This window comes from Odocoileus virginianus, chromosome 3 (assembly GCF_023699985.2).
Source record: "Odocoileus virginianus isolate 20LAN1187 ecotype Illinois chromosome 3, Ovbor_1.2, whole genome shotgun sequence".
Taxonomy (NCBI): domain Eukaryota; kingdom Metazoa; phylum Chordata; class Mammalia; order Artiodactyla; family Cervidae; genus Odocoileus; species Odocoileus virginianus.
The window spans coordinates 14,846,909-14,871,769 of NC_069676.1; the positions used below are offsets into that span (position 1 = coordinate 14,846,909).

At 46.8% G+C, this 24,861-nt stretch overlaps 1 protein-coding gene and 1 pseudogene across 1 annotated transcript in view; one reads left to right on the forward strand and one right to left on the reverse strand.

Annotated features, from left to right (window-relative positions):
• CERS4 (ceramide synthase 4) overlaps positions 1-24,861 on the forward strand; it is a 36,941-nt gene that overhangs the window by 6,758 nt on the left and 5,322 nt on the right. Inside the window, 3 exon segments of the mRNA XM_070464805.1 lie at positions 21,509-21,682; positions 24,576-24,630; positions 24,632-24,694. Coding sequence (XP_070320906.1) covers positions 21,509-21,682; positions 24,576-24,630; positions 24,632-24,694 — 292 coding nt within the window.
• Positions 17,693-18,598, reverse strand: LOC110140435 (V-type proton ATPase subunit D pseudogene; annotated as a pseudogene).

Below are 24,861 nucleotides of genomic sequence, written 5' to 3' on the forward strand. Positions count from 1 at the left end.
CATCCAGAGGGTGAGTCTTCTCACACAAGCCCTGCTTGGCTCCCCGCCCTTACCTGGGTGGGCGGATAGGTAGGCAGTGGGGTGATGACTGCATCAGTGAAGGCACTGCTAGCCTGGGGCCACCTGGCAAGAGTGGATCTGCCCAGGCTGGTTTTTCTCACTGCACTCACAGTTTGCCTCTGTCTCAACCCTTGGTTCCCCTGGGACCCTGACAGGTCTGCAGGCCTGTGTTCATGCATGCGTGCTCAGGGGTGTCCAAGTCTCTGTGACTCTGTGGACTGTGGCCCTCCAGGCTCCTCTGTCCATGGGATTCTCCAGGCAAGAATACTGGGGTGGGTATCCATCTCCTCCTGCAGGGGATCTTCCTGACCCAGGGATCAAACCTGGGTTGCCTGCATTGGCAGGTGGATTCTTTACCATGGAGCTACCCGGGAAGCCCTCCTTTAGGTTACTCGCTTTAATGCTGTTACCAGAAAAGCAGCCTTCCGTTTCACTTCTTGCTTCTGTTCCCTGTTGTTGAATACTTTAGAAACAACATCTACTAATTGAGAAGGGTTCAATTTAAATACACTGCCAGGGTCCTCTGTCCTTGGGATTCCCCAGACCAGAATACTGTAGTGGGTGGCCATTTCCTTCTCCAGGGAATCTTCCCAACCCAGGGATTGAACGTGGGTCTCCCGCATTGCCGGTGGATTTCTTCACTGTCTGAACTACCGAACTACCAGGGAAGCCCATGTACCATCTAATTTCTGTAATTTTTTAATCTCTGGGGCGCTCCGCCTGATGCAGGTCACCTGAGGTCCCAAGGACAGCCCATGTGTGCCAGGACTAGTCAGAGGAGAATCACCCCCCCTTCTGGGGACGTCGAGGCCCAAGGCTCCTGTTGCTGCTGCTGTGTCTTTAAGGCCCAGGTGACAACACTTGCCAACTTCCTCTTGAATGCTTAAACCAGGAGGGCTCAGACCTGGGCTGGCAGGCTCCCTAGAGTTCAGTACCTGCCAGGACCAAATGTCATCCTGCTTACATTGTTTGTTTTATTTCCACTGTCTGTTTATGATGCTGACACTGGCTCTCTGTTTTCCTTTCCCATTATAATTTATTACGTGATATTGAATACAGTTCCCTGTGCTATACAGTAGGTCCTTGTTGTTTATCTGTATGTAGTAGTTTGAATCTGCTAATCTCAAACTCTTCATCGATTCATCCCCTCACCCTTTTTCCCTTTGGGAACTGTAAATTTGTTTTCTATGTCTGGGAGTCTGTTTCTGTTTTGTGAATAAGTTCATTTGTATACTTGTTTTAAAGTCCACATGTAAGTGATGTATGGTATTTGTCTTTGACTGACTTAATTTAGTATGATATCTAAGGTCCCTCCATGGGACTGCAAATGGCATTATTTCATTCTCTTTATGGCTGAGTAATAGTCCATTGTTGATATGTTCCACTACATCTTTATCCATTCCTGTACTGATGAACTTTTAGGTTGCTTCCATGTCTTGTTTGCAAATGGTGCTGCTGTGAACACTGAGGTGTGTGTATCTTTTCAAATTAAAGTTTTCATATTTTCTGAGCACATGCCCAGGAGTGGGATTGCTGGGTCATATGGTAGCTCTATTTTACATTTTCTAAGGAACCTCCATACTGTTCTCCATAGTGGCCGCACCAATTTACATCCCTACCAACAGTGTACAAGGGTTCCATTTTCTCCACACCCTCTCCAGTGCTGGCTTTTCTCTTTCAGGGAGGGAAACATGGATGGGGGAGGCAGCCTGGGGCAGGGGACTTCCTGGTGGTCCAGTGACTACGATTCTGAGCTCCCAATGAAGGGGGATCAGGGTTCGATCCCTGGTCAGGGAACTGGATCCCTCATGTGGCAACTGAGACCTGGTGCAACCAAATAAATAAATAAAAATAAATATTGATAACATTTTAAAAAAGCAATACCAAAAAGCCCAGGACCAGATGGCTTCACAGCTGAATTCTACCAAAAATTTAGAGAAGAGCTAACACCTATCTTACTCAAACTCTTCCAGAAAATTGCAGAAGAAGGTAAACTTCCAAACTCATTCCATGAGGCCACATCACCCTAATTCCAAAACCAGATAAAGATGCCACAAAAAAAGAAAACTACAGGCCAATATCACTGATGAACATAGATGCAAAAATCCTTAACAAAATTCTAGCAAACAGAATCCAACAACATATTAAAAAAATCATACACCATGACCAAGTGGGCTTTATCCCAAGAATGCAAGGATTCTTTAATATCCACAAATCAATCAATGTAATACACCACATTAACAAATTGAAAGATAAAAACCATATGATTATCTCAATAGATGCAGAAAAAGCCTTTGACAAAATTCAACATCCATTTATGATTAAAACTCTCCAGAAAGCAGGAATAGAAGGAACATACCTCAACATAATAAAAGCTATATATGACAAACCCACAGCAAGCATCACCCTCAATGGTGAAAAATTGAAAGCATTTCCCCTGAAATCAGGAACAAGACAAGGGTGCCCACTCTCACCACTACTATTCAACATAGTTTTGGAAGTGTTGGCCACAGCAATCAGGGCAGAAAAAGAAGTAAAAGGAATCCAGATAGGAAAAGAAGAAGAGAAACTCTCTCTGTTTGCAGATGACATGATCCTCTACATAGAAAACCCTAAAGACTCTACCAGAAAATTACTAGACCTAATCAACGAATACAGTAAAGTTGCAGGATATAAAATTAACACACAGAAATCTCTTGCATTCCTATACACTAAGAATGAGAAAACAGAAAGAGAAATTAAGGAAATGATACCATTCACCATTGCAACAAAAAGAATAAAATACTTAGGAGTATATCTACCTAAAGAAACAAAAGACCTATACATAGAAAACTATAAAACACTGATGAAAGAAATCAAACAGGACACAAACAGATGGAGAAATATACCGTGTTCATGGATTGGCAGAATCAATATTGTCAAAATGGCTATACTACCCAAAGCAATCTATAGATTCAATGCAATCCCTATCAAACTACCAACAGTATTTTTCACAGAACTAGAACAAATAATTTCACAATTTGTATGGAAATACAAAAAACCTCGAATAGCCAAAGTAACCTTGAGAAAGAAGAATGGAACTGGAGGAATCAACCTGCCTGACTTCAGACTATACTACAAAGCCACAGTCATCAAGACAGTATGGTATTGGCACAAAGACAGAAATATAGATCAATGGAACAGAATAGAAAGCCCAGAGATAAATCCACGAACCTATGGTCACCTTATCTTAGAGAAAGGAGGCAAGGATATACAATGGAAAAAAGACAACCTCTTTAACAAGTGGTGCTGGGAAAACTGGTCAACCACCTGTAAAAGAATGAAACTAGAACACTTTCTAACACCATACACAAAAATAAACTCAAAATGGATTAAAGATCTAAATGTAAGACCAGAAACTATAAAACTCCTAGAGGAGAACATAGGCAAAACACTCTCCGACATAAATCACAGCAGGATCCTCTATGACCCACATCCCAGAATTTTAGAAACAAAAGCAAAAATAAACAAATGGGACCTAATGAAACTTAAAAGCTTTTGCACAACAAAGGAAACTATAAGCAAGGTGAAAAGACAGCCTTCAGATTGGGAGAAAATAATAGCAAACGAAGAGACAGACAAAGGATTAATCTCAAAAATATACAAGCAACTCCTCCAGCTCAACTCCAGAAAAATAAATGACCCAATCAAAAAATGGGCCAAAGAATTAAACAGACATTTCTCCAAGGAAGACATACAGATGGCACAAAAACACATGAAAAGATGCTCAACATCACTCATTATCAGAGAAATGCAAATCAAAACCACAATGAGGTACCATTACACGCCAGTCAGGATGGCTGCTATCCAAAAGTCTACAAGCAATAAATGCTGGAGAGGGTGTGGAGAAAAGGGAACCCTCTTACACTGTTGGTGGGAATGCAAATTAGTACAGCCACTATGGAAAACAGTGTGGAGATTTCTTAAAAAGCTGGAAATAGAACTGCCATATGACCCAGCAATCCCACTTCTGGGCATACACACCGAGGAAACCAGATCTGAAAGAGACACGTGCACCCCAATGTTCATCGCAGCACTGTTTATAATAGCCAGGACATGGAAGCAACCTAGATGCCCATCAGCAGACGAATGGATGAGGAAGCTGTGGTACATATACACCATGGAATATCACACAGCCATTAAAAATAATCATTTGAATCAGTTCTAATGAGATGGATGAAACTGGAGCCCATTATACAGAGCGAAGTAAGCCAGAAAGATAAAGACCATTACAGTATACTAACACATATATATGGAATTTAGAAAGATGGTAACGATAACCCTATATGCAAAACAGAAAAAAGAGACTCAGATGTATAGAACAGACTTGTGGACTCTGGGAGAAGGCGAGGGTGGGATGTTTCAAGAGAACAGCATCGAAACATGCATATTATCTAGGGTGAAATAGATCACCAGCCCAGGTTGGGTGCGTGAGACAAGTGCTCGGGCCTGGTGCACTGGGAAGACCCAGAGGGATCGGGTGGAGAGGGAGGTGGGAGGGGGGATCGGGATGGGGAATACATGTAAATCCATGGCTAATTCATTTCAATGTATGACAAAAACCACTGCAATGTTGTAAAGTAATTAGCCTCCAACTAATAAAAATAAATGGAAAAAAAAAAAAAGCAATACCAGAGGCAGAGAGATCAAGGTGGAGGTAACCACGAGAATTGAAATCAGAGATGGAGCCTCGGTAGTGGGGATTGAGCAGAGAAGGACCTCACTTGATTGTTACAGGAGAGACAGATGCAATTGCAGGACCTGGAGAGTAGCTTAGTGTCTGGGGGGGCGGGGGGCGGGGGTGATGAGGAAGGGTCTGAGATGACTCTCAGATTCTTGTCCCCAAAGACTGGGTACATGGTGGGATGTTGGCCAAGAAGCACACTTGCGGTGCAGGGTGACTTAAGTGAAATATATCTGGGCAAGGCATAGCCAGGCACTGTTGGGTTAACCATTTTGGCATTGGGAGAGAAACCTGGAAACTGCAGGAATCTGGAAAATCAAAGCACAGGCTCACAGATAGTGGCGGTGAGATTTCCCAGGGAGAAAAGCTGGTGTGAGAGGGTTCAGGCCTGGCCTTATTTAGGGTCAAAGGAGAAGAAAACAGCTTGGATTAGATTAGCCAGGATGCCATGGTTCTTGGAAGCAGAGAAAGACAAAGGGGGCAGATAGACCACTAGGAAGAATTGATGCTTTCAAATTGTGGTGCTGGAGAAGACTCTTGAGAGTCTCTTGAACAGCAAGGAGATCAAACCAGTTAATCCTAAAGGAAATCAGTCCAGAGTATTCACTGTAAGGACTGAAGCTGAAGCTCCAATACTTTGGCCACCTCATGCAAAGAGCCAACTCATTGGAAAAGACCCTGATGCTGGGAAAAATTGAGGGCAGCAGGAGAAAAGGACGACAGAGGATGAGATGGTTAGACAGCATCACTGGCTCAATGGACATGAATTTGAGCAAACTCCAGGAGATAGTGGAGGACAGAGAAGCCTGGCGTGCTGCAGTCCATGGGGTCTCAGAGGGCCGGACATGACTTAACAACTGAACAACAAGAACACACACCACTAGGAGGTCAGGAATCTACAGAAAGAAAACTGACTGCTGGGGATGGCGTGGGCCAGGGGGTAGTCACTGATGACCCAGGCAAAGCCCGGAGTACATGGGGTGAAGCGTAGGCATAAGGGCAGCAGGTCCTGTTTGCCAAGAATGCAGAGGCTGAGGTTCTGTGAACCTATGTCCATCTAGAACACCGGGTGGTACGGAGCTGAGCTCACATGCAGCCTGGTCAGTTACCAGCTATGTGGCCCTAGGTAGATAAATCAGTTCATCTGTGACAGGAGAACGGTAACTGCATTTAGGATGGCACATTTTATGTTAGGTGTATTGTGCAATTTAAAAAAAAAAATGTAAGTCACCTTGAAATACACTTCTTATAAAAATCAGTGACTCACAAAATAAGTGGACCAGCTTCCCCCGTCCCCCACCTTCCTGATAGAATATCTGTCCGGAGTGTGGACTATATCCTTTAGAGGACTCCAACTGCACTTGTGTTGGATCTTTTGATGTTCTCCCAAGGTCACTGAGACTCTGTATATTTTTTTAAATTGTGGTAAAATACATGCAAGCTAAACATTTTACCATTTTAACCATTTTTAATTGCACGACTAGGTAGCATTAAGTACATTCACAATATTGTGCAGCCAGCGATGTCTGTTTCTAGATACACATTTTTATTCAATCTTTAGTTTTTTCTTCTCTCTTCTTCTGTTCAGTATTTGCTATTATCTGTCTCCAAATTAGTTAGCTGTCTTTTCTACCATTTCCAATCTGCTATTAAGCCCACAGTTGGGGGTTGGGGGGGGAAAACACCAAAAAACTTTTTTTGGCTTTTTTTCTATAAATAATACTTTCTTTTTCTTCTTGTACAATGTATATTGTATTTTATTTATTTTTTAAGGTATAGTTGATGTATAATACTATACGTTTCAATATTATATGAATCACAGTATAGTGCACAACAATTTATAAAGGTAGTATTCCATTTGTTGTTATCATAAAATATTTACTGTGTTCCCTGTGTTGTACAATATGTCCTTGTAGCTTATTTATTTTATATATAGTAGCTTGTACCTCTTAATTTCCTACCCTTCTCTTGCTCCTCGGCCTTCTCTCTAACTACCAGTAACCACTAGTTTGTAGGTCTGTTTCGTTCATGCTATATTCACTAGCTTGTTTTATTTTTTAGATTCCACATATAAGTGATATCATACAGTGTTTGTCTTTCTCTGTCTGACTTATTTCACTAAGCATAATACCCTCCAAGTCCATCCATGTTCTTGCAAATGGCAAAATTTCATTCTTTTTATGGCTGAGTCCACAGTCAATTTTTTTATTTCAAATATTGTATTTTTCAGTTTTAGAATCTCCAGTTGGTGCATTTTTTAAAATAATTTCTGCTTCCCTACTGAGGTTTTTTGTTGTTGTTGTTCATTCATTAGGAGGTGCTTTTCCTTCACATCCCTGAATATATTTATAATAGCCGCTTCAAAGTCCTTATCTGCTCATTCCAACATCTGGGTCACCTCAAGGTCAGTCTTCAGTGATTTCCTTCTTTCTTGAGCATAGGTCATGTGTTCCTGTTTCTTCACATGTCAAATAATTTTGGGTTGTATTCTGGACATTATGAAAGATAAGTTGTAGACACTCTGTATTCTGCTGTGTTCCTCCGGAAAACATTGATTCTTCCCCACATCCCTTTTTAAAAATTTCACAGGCAATTAAACTGTCTGAACTCAAAATCCAAAGTCTCTTTCTCCTGGGGTGGAAGGAGGGTGATATCTTACTTTCCTTTAGCTTTAGCCAGGCTGGTTGGAGTCTGCCCTGCACATGGTTCAAGGGTTAGCAAGAGACTTGCACAGCAATTTTGGATAGAATTTGGACCTAATTTTTTGTTGTTGTTTTTTGGCTTTTTTCTTTCCTGTATGTTCTGCCCCATTGTTGAACTGTTATGGTCCCTTTGGATTCTGTCTTATCATTTTTCAATCCAGTTTCTATTTCCAGTGAAAAATGGAAAACTCACCCCGTGCCATTCCCTTAGTGTAGGTAGAGACTCCCTTCCAACTTCTGCCTATTTTCGGTCACTCTCTAGAGCCCTACTGCCCAGTAGAATTTTCTGCAATGATGGAAATGCTCCATACCTACACTGCCCAATATGGTAGCCACAAGCCACATGCGGCTATTAAGTATAGAAATGTTCATAATACAACTGAGGAACTGAATTTTAGATTTTAATTTTAATTAATTGGAAGTTAAATGAGCACATGTGGCTAATGGATATAGGATGTGGTAACACCAAATCTTCAAGGTATAACAGTTTTTTAGTATATAGTCCAGAGTTTATCATTATTATCTCTGAGAGGGCTGGTCTGATGCAGCTAACTCCACTGTTGTAAATACCAAGGACAAAACTCTTTTGGTGGTTTTCCGTTACATGAATTACATATCAGTCCATTAGTGTCTCTGTATTTTGTTTTCATTTTGTCAACTCAGTGATCCTACCAAGTCCATGAGCATAGCTTTTCCTCCTCTCTTCATCCCAATTTGATAATTTTCTTAATTAAAAATCATTTTAATTGTGGTAAACCACATATAGCAAAAAAATTATCATCTGGACCATTTTATACAATATTCACATTGTCATGTAACCCATCTCCATGACTTTTTCATTTTCCAAACAGAAACTGTTCCCACTGAACACTTAACTCCCCATCCAGCTACTCCGGCCCCTGGCACCCATCATTCTACTTCCTGTCTCTATAAATCTGACTCCTCTAACTAAGGACCTCCTATAAGTGGAGTCAGATACTATCTGTCTTTCTGAGATTGGCTTATTTCATCGGGCATCCTGCCCTCCAGGTTGGTCTGTACCATATCTTCCTCTTCCTTTTAAATGCTTATGTAAGATTTCATAGTATGGAATCCTGAATTTCTGATGGAAATTTCTGGTCCCCAGCACTAGACATCCAGGTTGCTTCCAGTTCTCCCTGGAAGGGAGAGAGGGAAGAACTCCAAGGGACACAAAAAAAAATGTGGGGAGTGATGGATATGTGTGTGTGCTCTTTGCTATCCCATGGACTGTAGCCTACCAGGCTCCTCTGGCTATGAAAATTTCCAGGAAAGCATACTAGAGTGGGTTGCCATTTCCTCCTCCAGGGGATCTTCCTGACCCAGGGATCGGGCCCACGGCTTCTGCATTGACAGGAGGATTTTTTTCCCACTAAGTCGCCTGGGAAGCCTATAGTGATGGATATCTTGATCCAGGTGATGAGTTCCATCAGTCAGTACATATATATGTCAAATGCCTTGAATCACACACTTTAAACATGCATAGTTTTTGCATGTCCCTCAATAGTCATGTTTTTGGTTTTTTAAAAAAATTTTTGGCTGCGTCACATAGCATGTGGGATCTTAGTTCCCTGACCAGGGATCAGTGCTCTCTGCAATGGAAGCACAGAGTCTGGACCTCCAAGGAAGTCCCAGAGTTGTGTGTTTTTGTTTTTAACTAATTGCATTAGCAGGAGACATAGGAGATGCAGGTTCAACCCCTGGGTCGGGAAGACCCCCTGGAGGAGGAAATGGCAACCTGCTCCAGTGTTCTTGTCCGGAGAATCCCATGGACAGAGAAGCCTAGAGGGCTACAGTCTGGGGTCACAAAGACTTGGACACGACTGAGCACACACTCAGCAAGCACTCCCCTTACAAGCCCATCCGTTTGCTTGATCTCTCTGAGTCCTGTGCAGGTAACAATCAGATCCTGCTGCCCGCCTTGCCTCTGGGGCTGGATCTGCTCACTTGCCCACTAAAACTTCCAGAGACCTGATCTCTCTTCCCTCGGTCCTTCTTGAAACTACCCTAACCAACTCGCCAGCACACCCGAACGCTGGGTGATGCTGGGGACCCCACAGGTCTCTTCCTGGCCTGACCCTCACTCTCTGGTGGGAAGGCTCGGCTCTCTAAGCTCAGTGGAGCCAGCCAGGGCTGAACAGAAGCTTTGAAGAAATGCCCTGGTGGGGTGGGCGGGACTAGGGAAGGAGCTCTGCTTCCTTAGGGTGGGAAGGATAGAGAAGGCCTCTTAAGTAGGGAATTTAATCTGACCCAGGTCTTAAAGACTAGTACAAATGAGCCCAGTGAAGGGGGTGCGGGTACTTCAGGAAAAAGGCACCACCTGTGTAAAGACTTCGGGCCACTGGGCGGCGCCCTTGGGGACTGTAGCACCTAGGATATTTCAGAGGCTCTAGGAGGGAGGGAACAGATTCCAGGAGGGTGGATGTCCCACAGTCAGCCCTCAGGCATCTGCAGATCAACCCTCTAGCCCTCACTGATGGTTGCTTTATTAGGGGGAGGAGGCGGTGGTAGGGGGTTGCATTGCCAAGGGGTGATTCTGAGAAGGTGCAACCGGGGAACCTGGAGAAGCAGGCTGTGGTGATGAGGGGTGGCCAGTGGGCTGGGGATTCCAGGGGACAGGGGCCAAGACTCTATGCTTCCAATGCAAGGGACCAGGGTTCTATACGTGGTCCAGGAAAATCCCACATGCCATGGGGCAACTAAGCCCATGTGCTGCAACTACTGAAGCCTGCAAACTGCAACAGAGATTCAACATGGCCAAAAGTAAGTAAAGAAATAGATAATTGTAAACATTAAAAAAAAAGAAAACAGTTCAATTGGAATGAGAAAAAAAACAAAATTGGGTAAGGAGATGGAATAATACGATGGCTTCTTTGGTAGTGATCTGAGAAGAATTCTCTAAGGAGGTAACAGTGAACCAAGAGGTGAATGATGAGACAGAGATAGACAGGGGTTGCCTGGGAGAACAGCATGTGTAAAGGTCCTGAGGCAGGAATGAACTTGGTGAGTTGGACAAGCATATGCAAAGGCTCTGAGGCAGAAATGGGCTTTGTGAGTTGGTCATAGCACATGCAGAGGTCCTGAGATGGGAGTGAGCTTGGTGAGTTTTGGACGCCAGCACATGCAGGCCCCGGAGGAGGAATGGTTGGTGAATCATTCACCAGTCACCAATTGACTGGTGAATTGGAAGCCCACCAAGCAGCCGTTGCAGTGAATTGAGTTGGGGGAGGGGGTGTACCAACAAGGCCAGAGCATGGAGGGGAGAGGCAGAGCCCTGGACTTGGGGCCCCCCTTAGGGTCCTTGAAGGTGGTATCTTCTGGCCTGGCTACATCTCTGGTCGTGAGCACTCTGCAGGGACCCTGCTCAGAGAGGCCAGAATGGAGGAGCCGGGGCTGGGTGCAGGGGTGGCTGTGTTATCTACAAATAACCCCCTCTTAGCCCATCACGTGCTCCCTGCCTGGGCCTCTAGCCGAAGGAGTCAGGTGACCCCAAGCAGGCAAGGCTGTGGGGGCAGAGAGTGAGTATGTGTGTGTGTGTCTGTTCTTCCCTGCACAGCCCAGACAAGCCCTGCACTTCCAGCTAGATTTAAAATAAAATGTGTGTGCACAGCTCTGCTCCGCTGGGTGGTGCCGGGGCCTTTGGGGAGGGGGAGTTCAGGGGTGCTCTGCTCATCCTCCCCCTCCCCATGTCAGCACAAAGCCCTGATCGCTCCCTTCCACTTGCCCCCCCAATCTGGGGATATTTTTAGGCACTAAGAAGGATTATCAGAGTCTGGCTCCCAGGTGGCAGGGGCAGGGCTGGGAGTGGGGCCAAAGTGCCTTTGAGAAGCAGTCCAGGCTGGGAGACCAGCTTGGGGAGGAGGGGGAGGAACCCGAGGGTGGGAGGGGAGGGGAGGATAAAACCTCAGGCGGGTTAGGCCTGACCAGCTGCCCGCTTGGTGATTCTCCAGCCCTCAGCAGCCATCCTGAGCTCTCTCACTGGCTACCGCTTTAAGGGAAGGCTGCAGAGGCAGGCGGGGAGGAGCAGGGATGGGAGGATGTCCCTGGGAGAACCACTCCGAAGCTGCACCGATCTGTGCCCTCCTTCCCAGACTGCTTTCCCCCACCCGGCTGCTAATAGTAACTACAGAACTAAGTTTTTACTTAGAGCTCACTCCACCCCAGGCATCATTCCCAACCCCTCCCCCATGGGGGGGGGGCATTGTTATTCCCATTTTACAGATGAGGAAACTGAAACACGAGTAGTGAGGTCAATTGCAGGTTAATTGGAGGAATCAAATCCATTGCAAGACTAGCGTGGATGCACTTACAAGCCACCCAACTTCCTGAACCTGTACAGTGGTGCAGCAAAGCAGATCTGGCTGGACCCATTTTTCAGATGGGGCACCTTGAGGCCCAGAGAGGCAGAGGGTCCACAGGGAACAAGCAGAGGAACTGGAGTCCAAAGGAGAAAAAAATGAAAGTTGAGGAGGAGTGCCACCCAGAGCCTCGTTCCCGCCTGCCCCTGCAGAGGAGGGCATCTGTTGGAGGAGGGAGTGGAAAAGAAGTTTGAGCCTTATGGGTCATTGATGCCTAGTTACAGCCATACCTGAGCCCCTTCTTCATGTCAGACACTGCCCATGTGTTCCACATGCAGGCTCACTGGCCTGCTTGACCACAAAGCAAGGAGGTGGGTGACTTCTCAGAGTTCAGTGTCTCTTCTTTATCAAGATGGTGAAGAGGGTGAGTGAACAGACAGACACAGTTTAGAGAAAGGGTTTTCCCAGTAGTCACATATGGATGTAAGAATTGAACCACAAAGAAAGCTGAGCACTGAAGAATTGATGCTTTTGAACTGTGGTGTTGGAGAAGACTCTTGAGAGTCCCTGGACTGCAAGGAGATCAAACCAGTCAATCCTAAAGGAAATCAATCCTGAATATTCATTGGAAGGACTGATGCTGAAGCTCCTATATTTTGGCAATCTGATGTGAAGAACTGACTCACTGGAAAAGACTCTGATGCTGGAAAAGATTGAAGGCAGGAGGAGAAGGGGACGACAGTGGATGAGATGATTGGATGGCATCACCAACTCAATGGACATGAGTTTGGGTAAACTCCGGGAGTTGGTGATGGACGGAAGCCAAGCGTGCTGCAGTCCATGGGGTCACGAAGAGTTGGACACAACTAAGCAACTGAACTGACTGACTGAAGAGGTCCAAGGGTGAGTCTTCTGCAGTCTGCAGCCCCCTTTGGAAGGCTCTGAGATTTGGAAAGTGCATTTCTGTTCCCCCTTCAGACTTGGGGAACCAGACAAGGCTATGCCTGCTTTAGCTGAGAGGACTAGGCTTTGAGGTTGGTCATGCTTCCTTCCTTCTCCAACCCCCCTCTAAAAAAGGGCTGTCTAGCCAGCTTCCAACATCATAGTGAATGAGGCAGGGCTGGCAGAGGGTGCTTTAACTGGATCTGAGGTGGGGACAATTGAGAGGTGCCTCCAGGAGGAAGTGGTGACTGAACCGGGTTTTGAAGGATTGTAGGAGTTTGCCAGACAGATAGGAGAGGTACGTTAGCCCTGTGAGGGATGAGACCTTACTAGTTTTCATCACCATTTTGTGTTCTCATTACTCAGTGTGGGGCAATAAGTATTAGATGGTCATTCTAGGCAGAGGACAGCATTCGTAAAAGCTGGGGTGTGTTCTGGGAGCAGAGTATATCAAGCAGTGAAAGTGGGCTTTGAGCTGGGGACATTGGCAGAGGCCTGGGATTATGGGATGCCATTGCTCTTGTGCATTATCACTTGTCCCCAAAGCTCATCATGACATGCAAGCACCATGGGTGCAGGGACCCAGATCTTGGGTGGGGGAAGAACGTGTGGCTGGGGGCCTGGACTTCTGAGTTCTGGCTCCAGCTCTCGCTGGCTGTGGACCTTCACTGCCCAGCCCACTTACATCTGTACTGAGGGGTGTTCAGATAGGTGGGAGGGCCCTTGAGAAGGCTATAGATACCCTGTTGTGAATGTAGCTCTTGCTGGGAGGTTGTGTGGGGGTGGGGCCAGAAATTCCAGGCTGGGCATGTGCACTCATGCCCCTGTGAGTGCATGGGATCAAGCCAAATTTTCCTGTTAGTGAATTTGTTTATGTGTTTTTTTTAACCATTTTTTAAAATTGAAGTATAGTTAATTTACAATGTTGTGTTAGTTTCAGGTGTATAGGACAGTGATTCAGTTTATATATATATATATATATATATATATATATTTATATGGTTAGTTGCTCAGTCATGTCCAACTCTTTGTGACTCTATGGGCTATAGCCCTCCAGGCTCCTCTGTCCATGGGATTCTCCAGGCAAGAATACTAGAGTGGGTTGCCATGCCCTCCTCCAGGGGATCTTCCAACCCAGGGATCAAACCTGTGTCTCTGTGTCTCCTGCATTGCCAAGGGGGTTCTTTACCACTGCGCCACCTCAGGGTCTTCACTGAGGACAGTAGCTCTGGAGACAGCCACTTGGTAGCTTGGAGTAAACAGCTTGGAAAGAGGTAGGGAGGAGCCAGAATATATATGAATTTTGGAGGGTAAGAAATACATGCAGTCCAGCACACACCTTGGGAAAATATGACTGCCTGTGACAAAGAACAGATAAGATAATCATTTTTGTGCTTTTCTGTGTTTGGGAAGATGCAAGAATCTAAGGTCATTGAAATTCTTCTGGCTATGAGTCTGAACTATCCAGGGACCCTTTTTATCCAAAGCACAGAATGCCTCATCCTGTTTTTCTCCTATCCTGAATTCCCCTGTGGGCGCACTGCCTGTAGTTTAACCCTTCGTGTAACTGGATGGTGAGCAGCACTCTTTGTCCCCCCTTTTTTTTGGACACTTTGGCCCATCTGGCAGGCTGGGGCCTCTTGGTGTCCCTCCCACGCCAGAGTGTACAGTGGTGGGTGCTGCTCATCACTTCACTGATGCCTGAACTTGAACGCCCTCTGCCATGGTCTTTGGGCTGACCGCATGTACACTTCCTCCCTGGGGGATTTCATCCATTACCTGCCCCAACCCCGGAGGAGCTCCAGCCTAAGCCGTGGCCTCGGGGACATCCAAGGCACGCCCCTCCCCCTTGTCACCAAACCCAACTCCTGCCCCCCAGATCCACTATCCACTGGAAAAAAATGCACAACCTAGAAGCTGAGAATTATATTTTACCCTGTGGACATTCTGAGGACTTCAAGCCCAGAGACAGCCTCTCAGATAGCTCTGAGGAAGTGCTCTGAAGAGATGAGTGAGGAATCAGGATATATAGGAGTGTTTGTAACAAAGACCAGGTAGTCGGAACTTCGAAAGATTACTGCTAGTTAAAACCAGGGCTTCCCTGCTGGTCTAATGGTTTAAGAATCCACCTGCCAATGCAGGGGACACGAGTTCAACCCCTGATCCCGGGAGTTTACATGTGCCAGAGGGCAACTGGGCAGGTGCCCCACCATGACTGAAGCCCATGCTCCATAACAAGAGAAGCCAAAACAATGGGTCCTAGATGTTTTTCAAGGCAGATATTTTAATCTGCACAGAGGAGGGAGACACAGCATGGAAGCGCAGCTCACTGCATTTTCTCAACCAGAATACCACATGCATCAAAAGACAGGACATTCCAACCCCCAGCAACCTCTCTTGGCCCCTCTGATCCCTGCCTGCTCCTAAGAGTAACCCCTCTTACCTGGCAATGTGAGGGGGGAGAAATAATGCCCTCCTTAACGACGTCTGCATCCTAATCCCGGAACCTGGGGGTATATGCTACCCCTGTGGCAAAGGGAAACCGAGCTTGCAGGTGGAATTAAGGTTGCTAGTTGGCGGGTCTTTGGGGGGTGGGGGATGTAGTAGCTTCTCCTGGGTGGGCCCCTATTCTGGCCTCCAAAGCCACTTCCTGTCTGGGAATCCACCCCACCCCCGCCCTTGCCATCTCACCTAAAATAAAACTGAGGGCCATAAAACTCCCAGACTTCACAAGATCAAGTGGAAAATGGTACAGCCATTCCAGAATGCAGTTTGGTAGTTGCTCATCAAGGAAAATATGCAGCGAAAGTAAAAAAGTGAAAGTGTCAGTCACTCTGTCCTGTCCGATACTTTGTGACCCCATGGATTTAGGCAAGAATACTGGAGTGCGTTGCCGTTCATTTTTCCAGGGGATCCTCCTGACCCAGGGCTCAAACCCAGATCTCCTGCATTGCAGGCAGATTCTTTACAGTCTGAACCACCAGGGAAGCCCAAGTATGACCAGGTAATTCCACTCCTCCGGACAGACCCAGGAGACAGGGAGACATCGATTCACACAAGACTGGGACGTGAATGTTCTGAACAGTTTTGCTTTTAACTACCCCAAACTGAATGCATCTCAGATGCCCATCAACAAGTGAATCATAGACTTGCTTGGTGGTCCAGTGGTTGATTCGATCCCTGGTCTGGGAGGATGCCACATACTTCAGAGCAACTAAGTCCATGGGCCACATCTACTGAAGCCCACGTGCCCTAGAGCCTGTGCTCCTCAACAAGAGAAGCCACTGCAATAAGAAGCCTGTGTACTGCAGTTAGACAGTAGCCCCCGGTCGCCACAACTAGAGAAAAGCCTGCACACAGCAACAAAGACCCAGTGTAGCCAAAAAAATAAATAAAACAAATACATTTAATAAATTAATAATAATTAAAAGTTAAAAAACAAGTGAATGACAACCAACTGTGGTATATTCATTTAGTGAGGCTTCCCTGGTAGCTCAGATGGTAAAGAATCTGCCTGCAATGTGGGATCCCTGGGTTCAGTCCCTGGGTTGGGAGAAGGGAATGGCAACCCACTCCAGTATTCTTGCCTGGAGAATCCCATGGAAAAGAGCCTGACAGGCTAACAGTCCATGGGGTCACAAAGAGTCGGACACGAGTGAGCAACTTTCACTGTTCATTTAGTACCAGCAATTTGAGAATTGAAGCTACTGAACTTGCAACAACAGAGATGAATCTTGAAACTATTATACAAGTGAAAGAAGCTAGACACAGAGATGGGGCTTGTGATTCCATTTATATGAAGCTCTGGAACAGACAAAAGTAACCCCCAGTGGAAAAAACAAAACTGGAGCAGATGTTACCTTTGGCCGGTGGAGATGGAGGTAGACTGAGAAGGGGCTGAGGGAGAGAGAGAACCTGATGGAGGGAGGGGAATGTTTGTGGCTGGAGGTTGGTTTACACAGGTGCGTGTATTGGTCAAAACTCAGCAATTGTGCAGTTAATGCTGATGCATTGTGCTCTAGTAAATTTTACCTTCAAAGAAAAAAAAACACATAAGTCAATATTGAACTCTAGTTAATGATCTGCATGCTGAAATGTTTAAGGGTGATGTGACTTGACGTCAGCTAGTTTTTTAAAATATTTATTGAAGTATGGCACTAGTGGTGGTGGCAAAGAATCCGCCTGCCAGTGCAGTAGGTGAAGAAACTTGGGTTCTGTCCCTGAGATGAAACGATCCCCTGGAGGAGGAAATGGCAACCCACTCCAACATTCTTGACTGGGAAATTCCCCGGGCGGGGGAGCCTGGTAGGCTACCGTCCACGTGGTCGCAAAGATTCGTGCACATGGTTGATCTTCAGTATTGTGTTAGTTTCCAGTACACAGCACAGTTATACACTCAATTCTTTTTTAGATTCTTTTCTTTTTTTTTTTTCATTTTTAAATCATTTTACTGTTTATACCGTAGTCACATTTGAATTGGCAGAACTGTTCCCATGACAGACCAGAGACCTGTTATTCAAGGAAAAATAAGTGAAGGTTTCCCTAAAGCTTAAGGAGAGATGTCCCATAGTAACTAACACAAGAATGGCTGTGGCAATCTCAGACAATGATGCCAAGGTGTGTGAGCAGGTAGGAACAAAGGGTGCTCCAGAGTAGCTGGCCTACGAATGTGTGTTGGCCTGAGAGCACTGCTGCTTCCTAAAGGGATTTTCTTATGTTTGGTAAGCAGGTGAATTATAACAGATGTATCATTAAAGCAGGGTGACACTTCTGCAGCATAAATTCTACAGGTTTCGGGACAGGTTCTACAAATTTCACTGGTGATTAATTGTTGCTTAATTATGATTCTGCAAAGGTAGATCCCATGAACAGACATCCAGGGAAATTTTACAACGGTGAAATTCTTAAGCCAAAAAATAAATAGCCACACATAACAAACCTACACACCATGAATTAAAATGGTGACATGTTTGGCCTTCTGAAAGAACCAGAGCAGGAAAGCTTATTCAAACAGAAGATCTTCATCCTTCTCTTCAGCCAGGAGATTAGCAGGCTCCATCACCTCTCCGGCTGCCCTCCGTTGCTCCAAGTCCTGTTCAGACTTTTCCTTGAGAACCTTTTTCTTCTCCTGTATTTTCTTTAACCTGTAGAACTCCTCTCGCTCTCTCTCATCCAGCTCTGTGATGATATAAGCAAGGGTACGTTCAATCCGGGGAATGATGACATGTTCAATAGCATTTACACGCCTGTTGGTTATCTTAATAGCTTCATCCAAAGTAACAAAGGAAGTCTGCAGTGAAGCCAGTTCCACCAGTAGTTCTACTGCTTTGGCATAATTCCTCTTCAGTTTAGCCAACTGTTCCCACCTCTGGCTAAACCAGTCAGTTCATAACTGTCAGTTCCTTCATAATAATGTTCAAATACTGGCAATGTAACACCTGCTACATTATCTTTCTTTGCTCTAATCTTCACTTGGGCCTTATTTACATTTTGGATAACTGTGGTGCTGAAGTCCCCGGCTGTGAACTTGGCCTCAGCAAGTGAAAAGGCAGCTTCTCTCATCACTTCACCCATCAACATTTTAGTCTCTATTATCTTCTTAAGGATCTGTCGAAATCGAAGAGTTAAGGCATCAGATTTTTTCTTCAGGAGGTTTCAACCTGTCTGTGCTCCTTTTAACCGAGCCTTCATGATGGTCTGTGCCATTCGCAAGGGAAAGATTTCAATTCGGTCTTTGCCCGACATTCTGACGATGACTCTTCGGCTCGGGTTCCTGGTCGGGCAACCGTGGCTGCAACAACCCAGCCAGAGTCTTTCTCTACGGGAGTCAGCTGGTGTGTTAGATTCTTTTCCATTACAGGTTATTACAAGAAATTGAGTAGAGTTCCCTGTGCTATTCAGTAGGTCCTTGTTGGTTATCACTTTTATATATAGTAGTATATATATTTTAACCCCAAACTCCTAATTTATTCCTCCCCCTAAGCTGCTTATTTTGTGGTTTTCTGTTTGCTTTTAATGCAAATTACTTTATTATAAATAGTATACCAATTTTATACTAATATCACAGGATTTTACAAATTAACAAATAGTTATAAAAGTACATTTAGAAAAGAAATGCCAAAGCATTAAAAGGTAAGATAAAAAGACAGCAAATCAAGACGTGGTAATGGTGTAAAGATGGAAATGTAGATAAGTGCAACAGAAGAGAAAATTCCATAAATAGATTTCTAAATATAATAACTTTTAAAAGCTAAAACACTTACTGAAACAAGATAGGAAAGGTGAGTTACTAAGTGGTACTTAAAGAACAAATTGAGAAAAAAAATTCTGATTCCCAGCTTAGTTGTCCCAGCCAAATAAACTCTAAGTCTTAAATACACCCATATGTGTATGTGCATACATAAAATCACATGGTAGAAATTGTAGTAATAAAAGTAGAATATGGATTAAATTGGAGGGTAAATCACAATCTCTGAAGCAGCAGATAAAATCTTGAGAATAAGTCTTTTTAAAAAAAACCATATTATTTAATCTTGAAAGAAGTAAGGTGTTTGTTGCTCAGTCATGTCCAACTTTCTGTGACCCCATGGACCCCAAAGCCCGCCAGTTCCTCTGTTCATGGGATTTACCAGGCAAAAATATGGAATGGGTTGCCATTTCCTCCTCCAGGGGATCTTCCCAGCTCAGGGATGGAACCCAAGTTTCTTGCATCTTCTGTATTGGTAGGTGGATTCTTTACCACTAGTGCTATAGTCTGAACCTGGGTCTCCTGCATTGCAGGCAGATTCTTTAACATCTGAGCCACCAGGGAATGTTGTCTTAAGATTAAAACAACTTTAAGAGGAGCTGATTCTTTTGTTGGTTCTCTGCTGTCGTAGACTTTGGGGTGATAAAAGTTCTCCTGGGCTGAGGAAGAAGCAACGCTGTGGTCCCCCAGCTGTTTTCTGAAGTCCACCCAGAAATGCACTGGTGGGTGGATAGAGGGATGGATGGATGCATGGGCAGATGTGTTATAAAGCAACAGAGCAAAACACGAATGGTAGAGCCTAGTGGTGGGTATACAGACACTCACTGTAAATTTGACTTTTCTGTAAGATGTTGGAGGAAATCATCTTGATTCCTCCTCACAGTCCGCAGACCCTGCATGACCTGCCCCCATCCCCTTCCTGCCCTCACCTCCTCCCACTCTCTCCCCTTGCTCACGCTGCTCCAGCCACAAAGGAATCCTTGCTGGTCCTCCCTTACTCAGTGTTGCTCAGTCCTGCCTCAGGGCCTTTGCACCTGCCACTCTGGAAAGTCCCTCCCAGCCCCGCTCCCACCACCACTACCCACTTCTGCACATACCCAAGGCTTCCTCATCTCTAGGTCTCAGCTCAGATGGTGTTTCCTTAGAGACTTTCCATGATAAATCACATCACCCTGTTTCTACCAGGCCCCATCACAATGTGTTGTCTCATTTATATATGAATCTATTTCCTTGTGGGCTGGCTGCTTCCCCCTGCTGGGCTGTGAGCTTCATGGGGACAGGAATGTGTCTGCTTTGTTCCCTGCTGTGTCTCCAGCATCCAGCCTCAGGCTCTGGCGTGTATAAACCACTCAGAGAACATCTCATGGATGGATGGGTGGATAGGTAGGTAGACAGATGGATGGATGAGTGAACGGGTGGGTGGATGAACAGATGATAGATGAGTTAATGGATGGGTAGATAGCTGGATGCAAAGATGTAAAGGTGGGCAGGCACATGGCTGGCTGGCTGAACAGATGAATAGGTGGGTGGAGGGATGGATAGATGAGTAGATGGACAGTGGGTGGGTAGATGGATGAACAGACAGGTAGATAGACAGGTGGGTATGGATGTGTGGACAGGTGGATGGATGGATGGGATGATGGACAAGTAGATGGGTGGATGGATAGGTGAATGGATGGATGGATGAACTCATACATGTACAGGTGGGCAAGCAAATTATATGGCTGGATGGATGAATAATTGAATAGGTGGACTGAACAGATGAGTAGATGGATGGGTGGTCTGATGGATGGAAGGATGGATGGAGGAACAGACTTTGCAAGTGGGGACCAGTATGGGGATTGGGGCACTTGTTTTAAATCTTGGGAACCAGAGAAGCTATTTGGGCTCCTCGGGACAGCTGGGCCCCACAGCAGCTCCCCAGCAGCTCTTGGTGGAAAGCTGGCCCACCCTGACCATTGTTCCATTATCTGGCAGCAAGCTCGGTCAGACTGTAGGCACTCTTGCCCAGCTGCAGCCGGGAGAAAGTGAGTGAGACAGCTGACATTCACACCTCAAGGAGAGTCCATGCGTGGAAGGATGGCCAGGGAGGGAATTGTGGATTCCTTAAATCTTTCATCTTTGGGCTGTTTCAGAGGAACCTCCCCGCAATGACAGAAAACCTTCCCAGCTGCTCGAGAGCTCTAGGTCATCAGCCTAATCAGTCCCTCCCTCCTGGCTGCCTTTCTCATGTCTGTAAAGTACAGCATAATAACTACCATCACAAGCTGCATTTAAGGGTCAGCAGTCACCAGGCTAAGCACTTTGTGCACCTGATGCAGCTGGGCTGCGAGGTGGGTATTGCCTTCCTGGTTTTATAAATGAACTTGAGATTCAGAGAGGTCAGGTCATTTGCCTGAGGACACACAGCCCAAGTCTATCCTTCACACTGGCTCTAACAAACTCCAGGTTGCCCGGTCCTCCCACTCAACGTGTCCTGTGTGCCGAGCTATCCACTTACTGGACCCTATGTCCGCAGGATGTGGTCCAGCCTGAATGACTGGCTGTGGCAGGAGAGGTTCTGGCTCCCCCCGAACATCTCATGGGCTCAACTGGAGGACCGTGATGGCCTGGTCTTCCCCCACCCCCGGGACACATTGATGGCTGTGCCCCTGGCGCTGGCCCTGGTGGTCGTTCGCTTCACCTTCGAGAGGTAAGTGACTGTGATACCCACCCTGCGCTCTCCCTTCTGCAGGGTCGCATCCTCACATGTCCCCGGAGGGAGCCTGGCTCTGAGTCAAAGTGCCCTTCTGGCTCCATCCTGCCCCCCACCCCAGCTACTGCCACCCATATTCTGAGGGTCTCAGAGGCCTGGGACATGGGCTGCAGGTTTCTGGGAATGCCAGCATCTCGGAAAACAAGTGGGGACCATGGCGGGGGGATGCTCTTGCTTGCTTTACTGACCTGGGATGGGTCTGCAGAGTTCATTCAGTAAGTGAAGGAACTCCCACCCCCCACTCCCTCGTCCTTCCTTCCTGTGTGGGTGCCTCTCCTCCCTCCCCAGCGCCCCCCCCAACCCTTCCCTTCTTGTTCCTTCCAACACCTTCCCTTTGATCTCCTTTGTAGCCAAAGGAAGGGCTGAGGTACTCCAGCCCCACTTTGGGACCCCCCTCCACTCACCTCCTGCAGCCGGGCCCCTGGTCCCCGAGTGTATGCTGAACGCCCAGCTTCTTGGTGCCCTCCTGGCTTCTCAGACCCATGGATTTTCAGTTATTTCTCACGCGATCCATTCACTGCCCCAGACTGCAGTTCTTCCTCTTTCCCTGGCCGTCCGTCTCCTGGGTCCCTTCCCTCTGCCACGCTCGGCTACCTGACTTGTGCTGTGGTCGCAGCTCCCACATCTGCCCGGCCCCCACGGCCCACCCCACAAGGTTTGCCCCCATCAGTTCCCCCCTTGATGCCTAGGGGCCCCCTCCCGCTCCCCTTCCTCCATAGCTCACGTGTGATTTCAGATCCCCCACCTTTTTCTAAAAAATATTTATGATCTTCGCTGTGGGATGTGGTATCTTTAGTTCCAGCATGCAGGACCTTTTAGCTGTGGCATGTGGGATCTAGTCCCCTGACTAGGGGTTGAACCTGGGCCCCCTGCATTGGGAGCATGGAATCTCAGCCACTGGACTGCCAGGGCAGTCCCAGGTCCCCAACCTTCTTTGCGACCCCCTGGGCTTTCTACACCTTGCCTGTCCCACTCACAAGGAGCTTCCTGGAGTCAGGGCTGCCAAGACACAGGGCATGGGGAACCCAGGGCCCATTCTTTGACATTATATTTACCAGACACCCCTGCTCTGAGCAATTTGCGTGTCTTAGCTCAGCCCTCATGGCCACCCGGTGAAGTGGTACTGTTATTATCTCCATTTTACAGAAGAGGAAATGGAGGCACAGAGAGGTTAAGTGACCTGCCTGAGGTCACACAGCAGGTAGGTCATCTAGGATGAGGCTTTGCCTGAGGGATTCTGGGAGGCCCAATTCAGCCAGGCCTTGAAGGCTGGGTCTGTTTTCTCACCTATTTAGCCAATGGCTCCAGCTGAGATGGGCATGTTTACTCCTCCCAAAGTTATCCCTTGCTTTTCTAAAGGGCAATGGGGTTGGCAGTAGCTTTTCTGGGGCCAAACACAGGCAGAGGTTCTCGCCATTAAGGGAAAGTGGATCCTGGGCCTGCCTTTCACATGCTATGTCACCTGGGGTGGATCTCTGGCCTTTCTCAGCCTCAGTTTGCCTATCAGGACAATGGGAACAATAATAATAGGGTTAAGTGAGCCAGCACACAGGTGGACTTAGACACATGCTTGGCAGATCGTAAGTTTTCAATAAATGGCAGTCGTGGGACCTCTCTAGTGGTCCAGTGCTTAGGAGTCCACGGTTCAGCTGCAGAGGGCCTGGGTTCCATCCCTTGTTGGGGAACTAGGATCCAGCATGAGGCACAGCCAAAAAAATAAAACCATGGTAGTCATGTCCCATTCCTGCCTCCTCCCTCCCTGCCTCCCAGCACGAGTGAGTCTGGAATGAGTCCCTTGCTGAGCTGCCCTGAACCTCAGTTTCCCCCAATGAAAGGTGGTATTGATATGGTGGACATGCCCTTTCGTCCTGACCCTGGTCTTGGAGGACCCCTGTGGACACTGTGATGATTGCCTCACCAGGGTCCCAGCTCCTCCAAATGTCCACAAGGGAGGAGGTGATGCTGGGAGGGAGGAGGCCTGAGAAGGAGCAGACCTGCTCCTGCCTTTGGGGGACCCCCAGCCAGGTGGGGGGGGGAGGGCACATATCAGAACTCAGGCAGTGAGGGGCTGCTCATCCCTGCTTTGGGATGGAGTGAAGGTGCCTGCTCTTCAGTCCCTAAGCTATATCCAACTCTGCCACCCCATGGACTGCAGCACACCAGGCTTCCCTGTCCTTCACTATGTCCCGGAATTTGCTCAGACTCATGTCCATTGAGTCGATGATGCCATCCATCCATCTCATCCTCTGCATCCCCCTTCTCCTTCTGCCTTCAATCTTTCCCAGCATCAGGGTCTTTTCTATTGATTCAGCTCTTCACATGAGGTGGCCAAACTATTGGAGTTTCAGCATTAGTCCTTTCAATGAATATTCAGGATTGAATTCCTTTAGGATTGACTGGTTTGATCTCCTTGCAGTCCACGGGACTCTCAAGAATCTTCTCAAGCACCACGATTCCAAAGCATCAATTCTTCGACGCTCAGCCTTCTTTATAGTCCAACTCTCACATCCAAAGGTGCCTGGGTACCACCAAAGTTGATCACCTCACATCCTGAAGACCAATCCAACTGCCTTTTTTTTTTTTTAATTTTTGGCCATACCCTGAGGCATGTAAGACTTTAGTACCCATACCGAGATCGAACCTATGCCCCCACCGTTGGAAGATGGAGTCCTAACCACTGGACCACCAAAGAAGCCCTCAGCTGTCTTTCTTAGGTTGTGCCCATTGCAACAGCCGGGCTACCCACTGCAGGCTCCCAAACTGCGGCCTGGCCCCAGTGACCCCCATTTCCCCACCTGGACTGACAAGCTTTGTCTCCTTTCGCACCCAGATTCGTTGGCCTGCCCCTGAGCCGGTGGCTGGGCGTGCGGAACCAGACCAGGAGGGCCAGCGAAGCCCAATGCCACGCTGGAGAAGTACTTCCTAATGAAAGGGCGGAAACCCACGGAGGTGAGATCCCTGACCCTCTCCTCCATCCCCGTCAGCCTGCTTGGGTGCCCTGGGGGTAGTTCTGGAAGGGGTGCAAGAAAACCCCCACCCCCAACCCCTTGAATCCCAAGTCCCATCAGCCTGTGAGCAGGACTGGGTTTTGGTTTTTACTCAATTCGTGGCTGCGC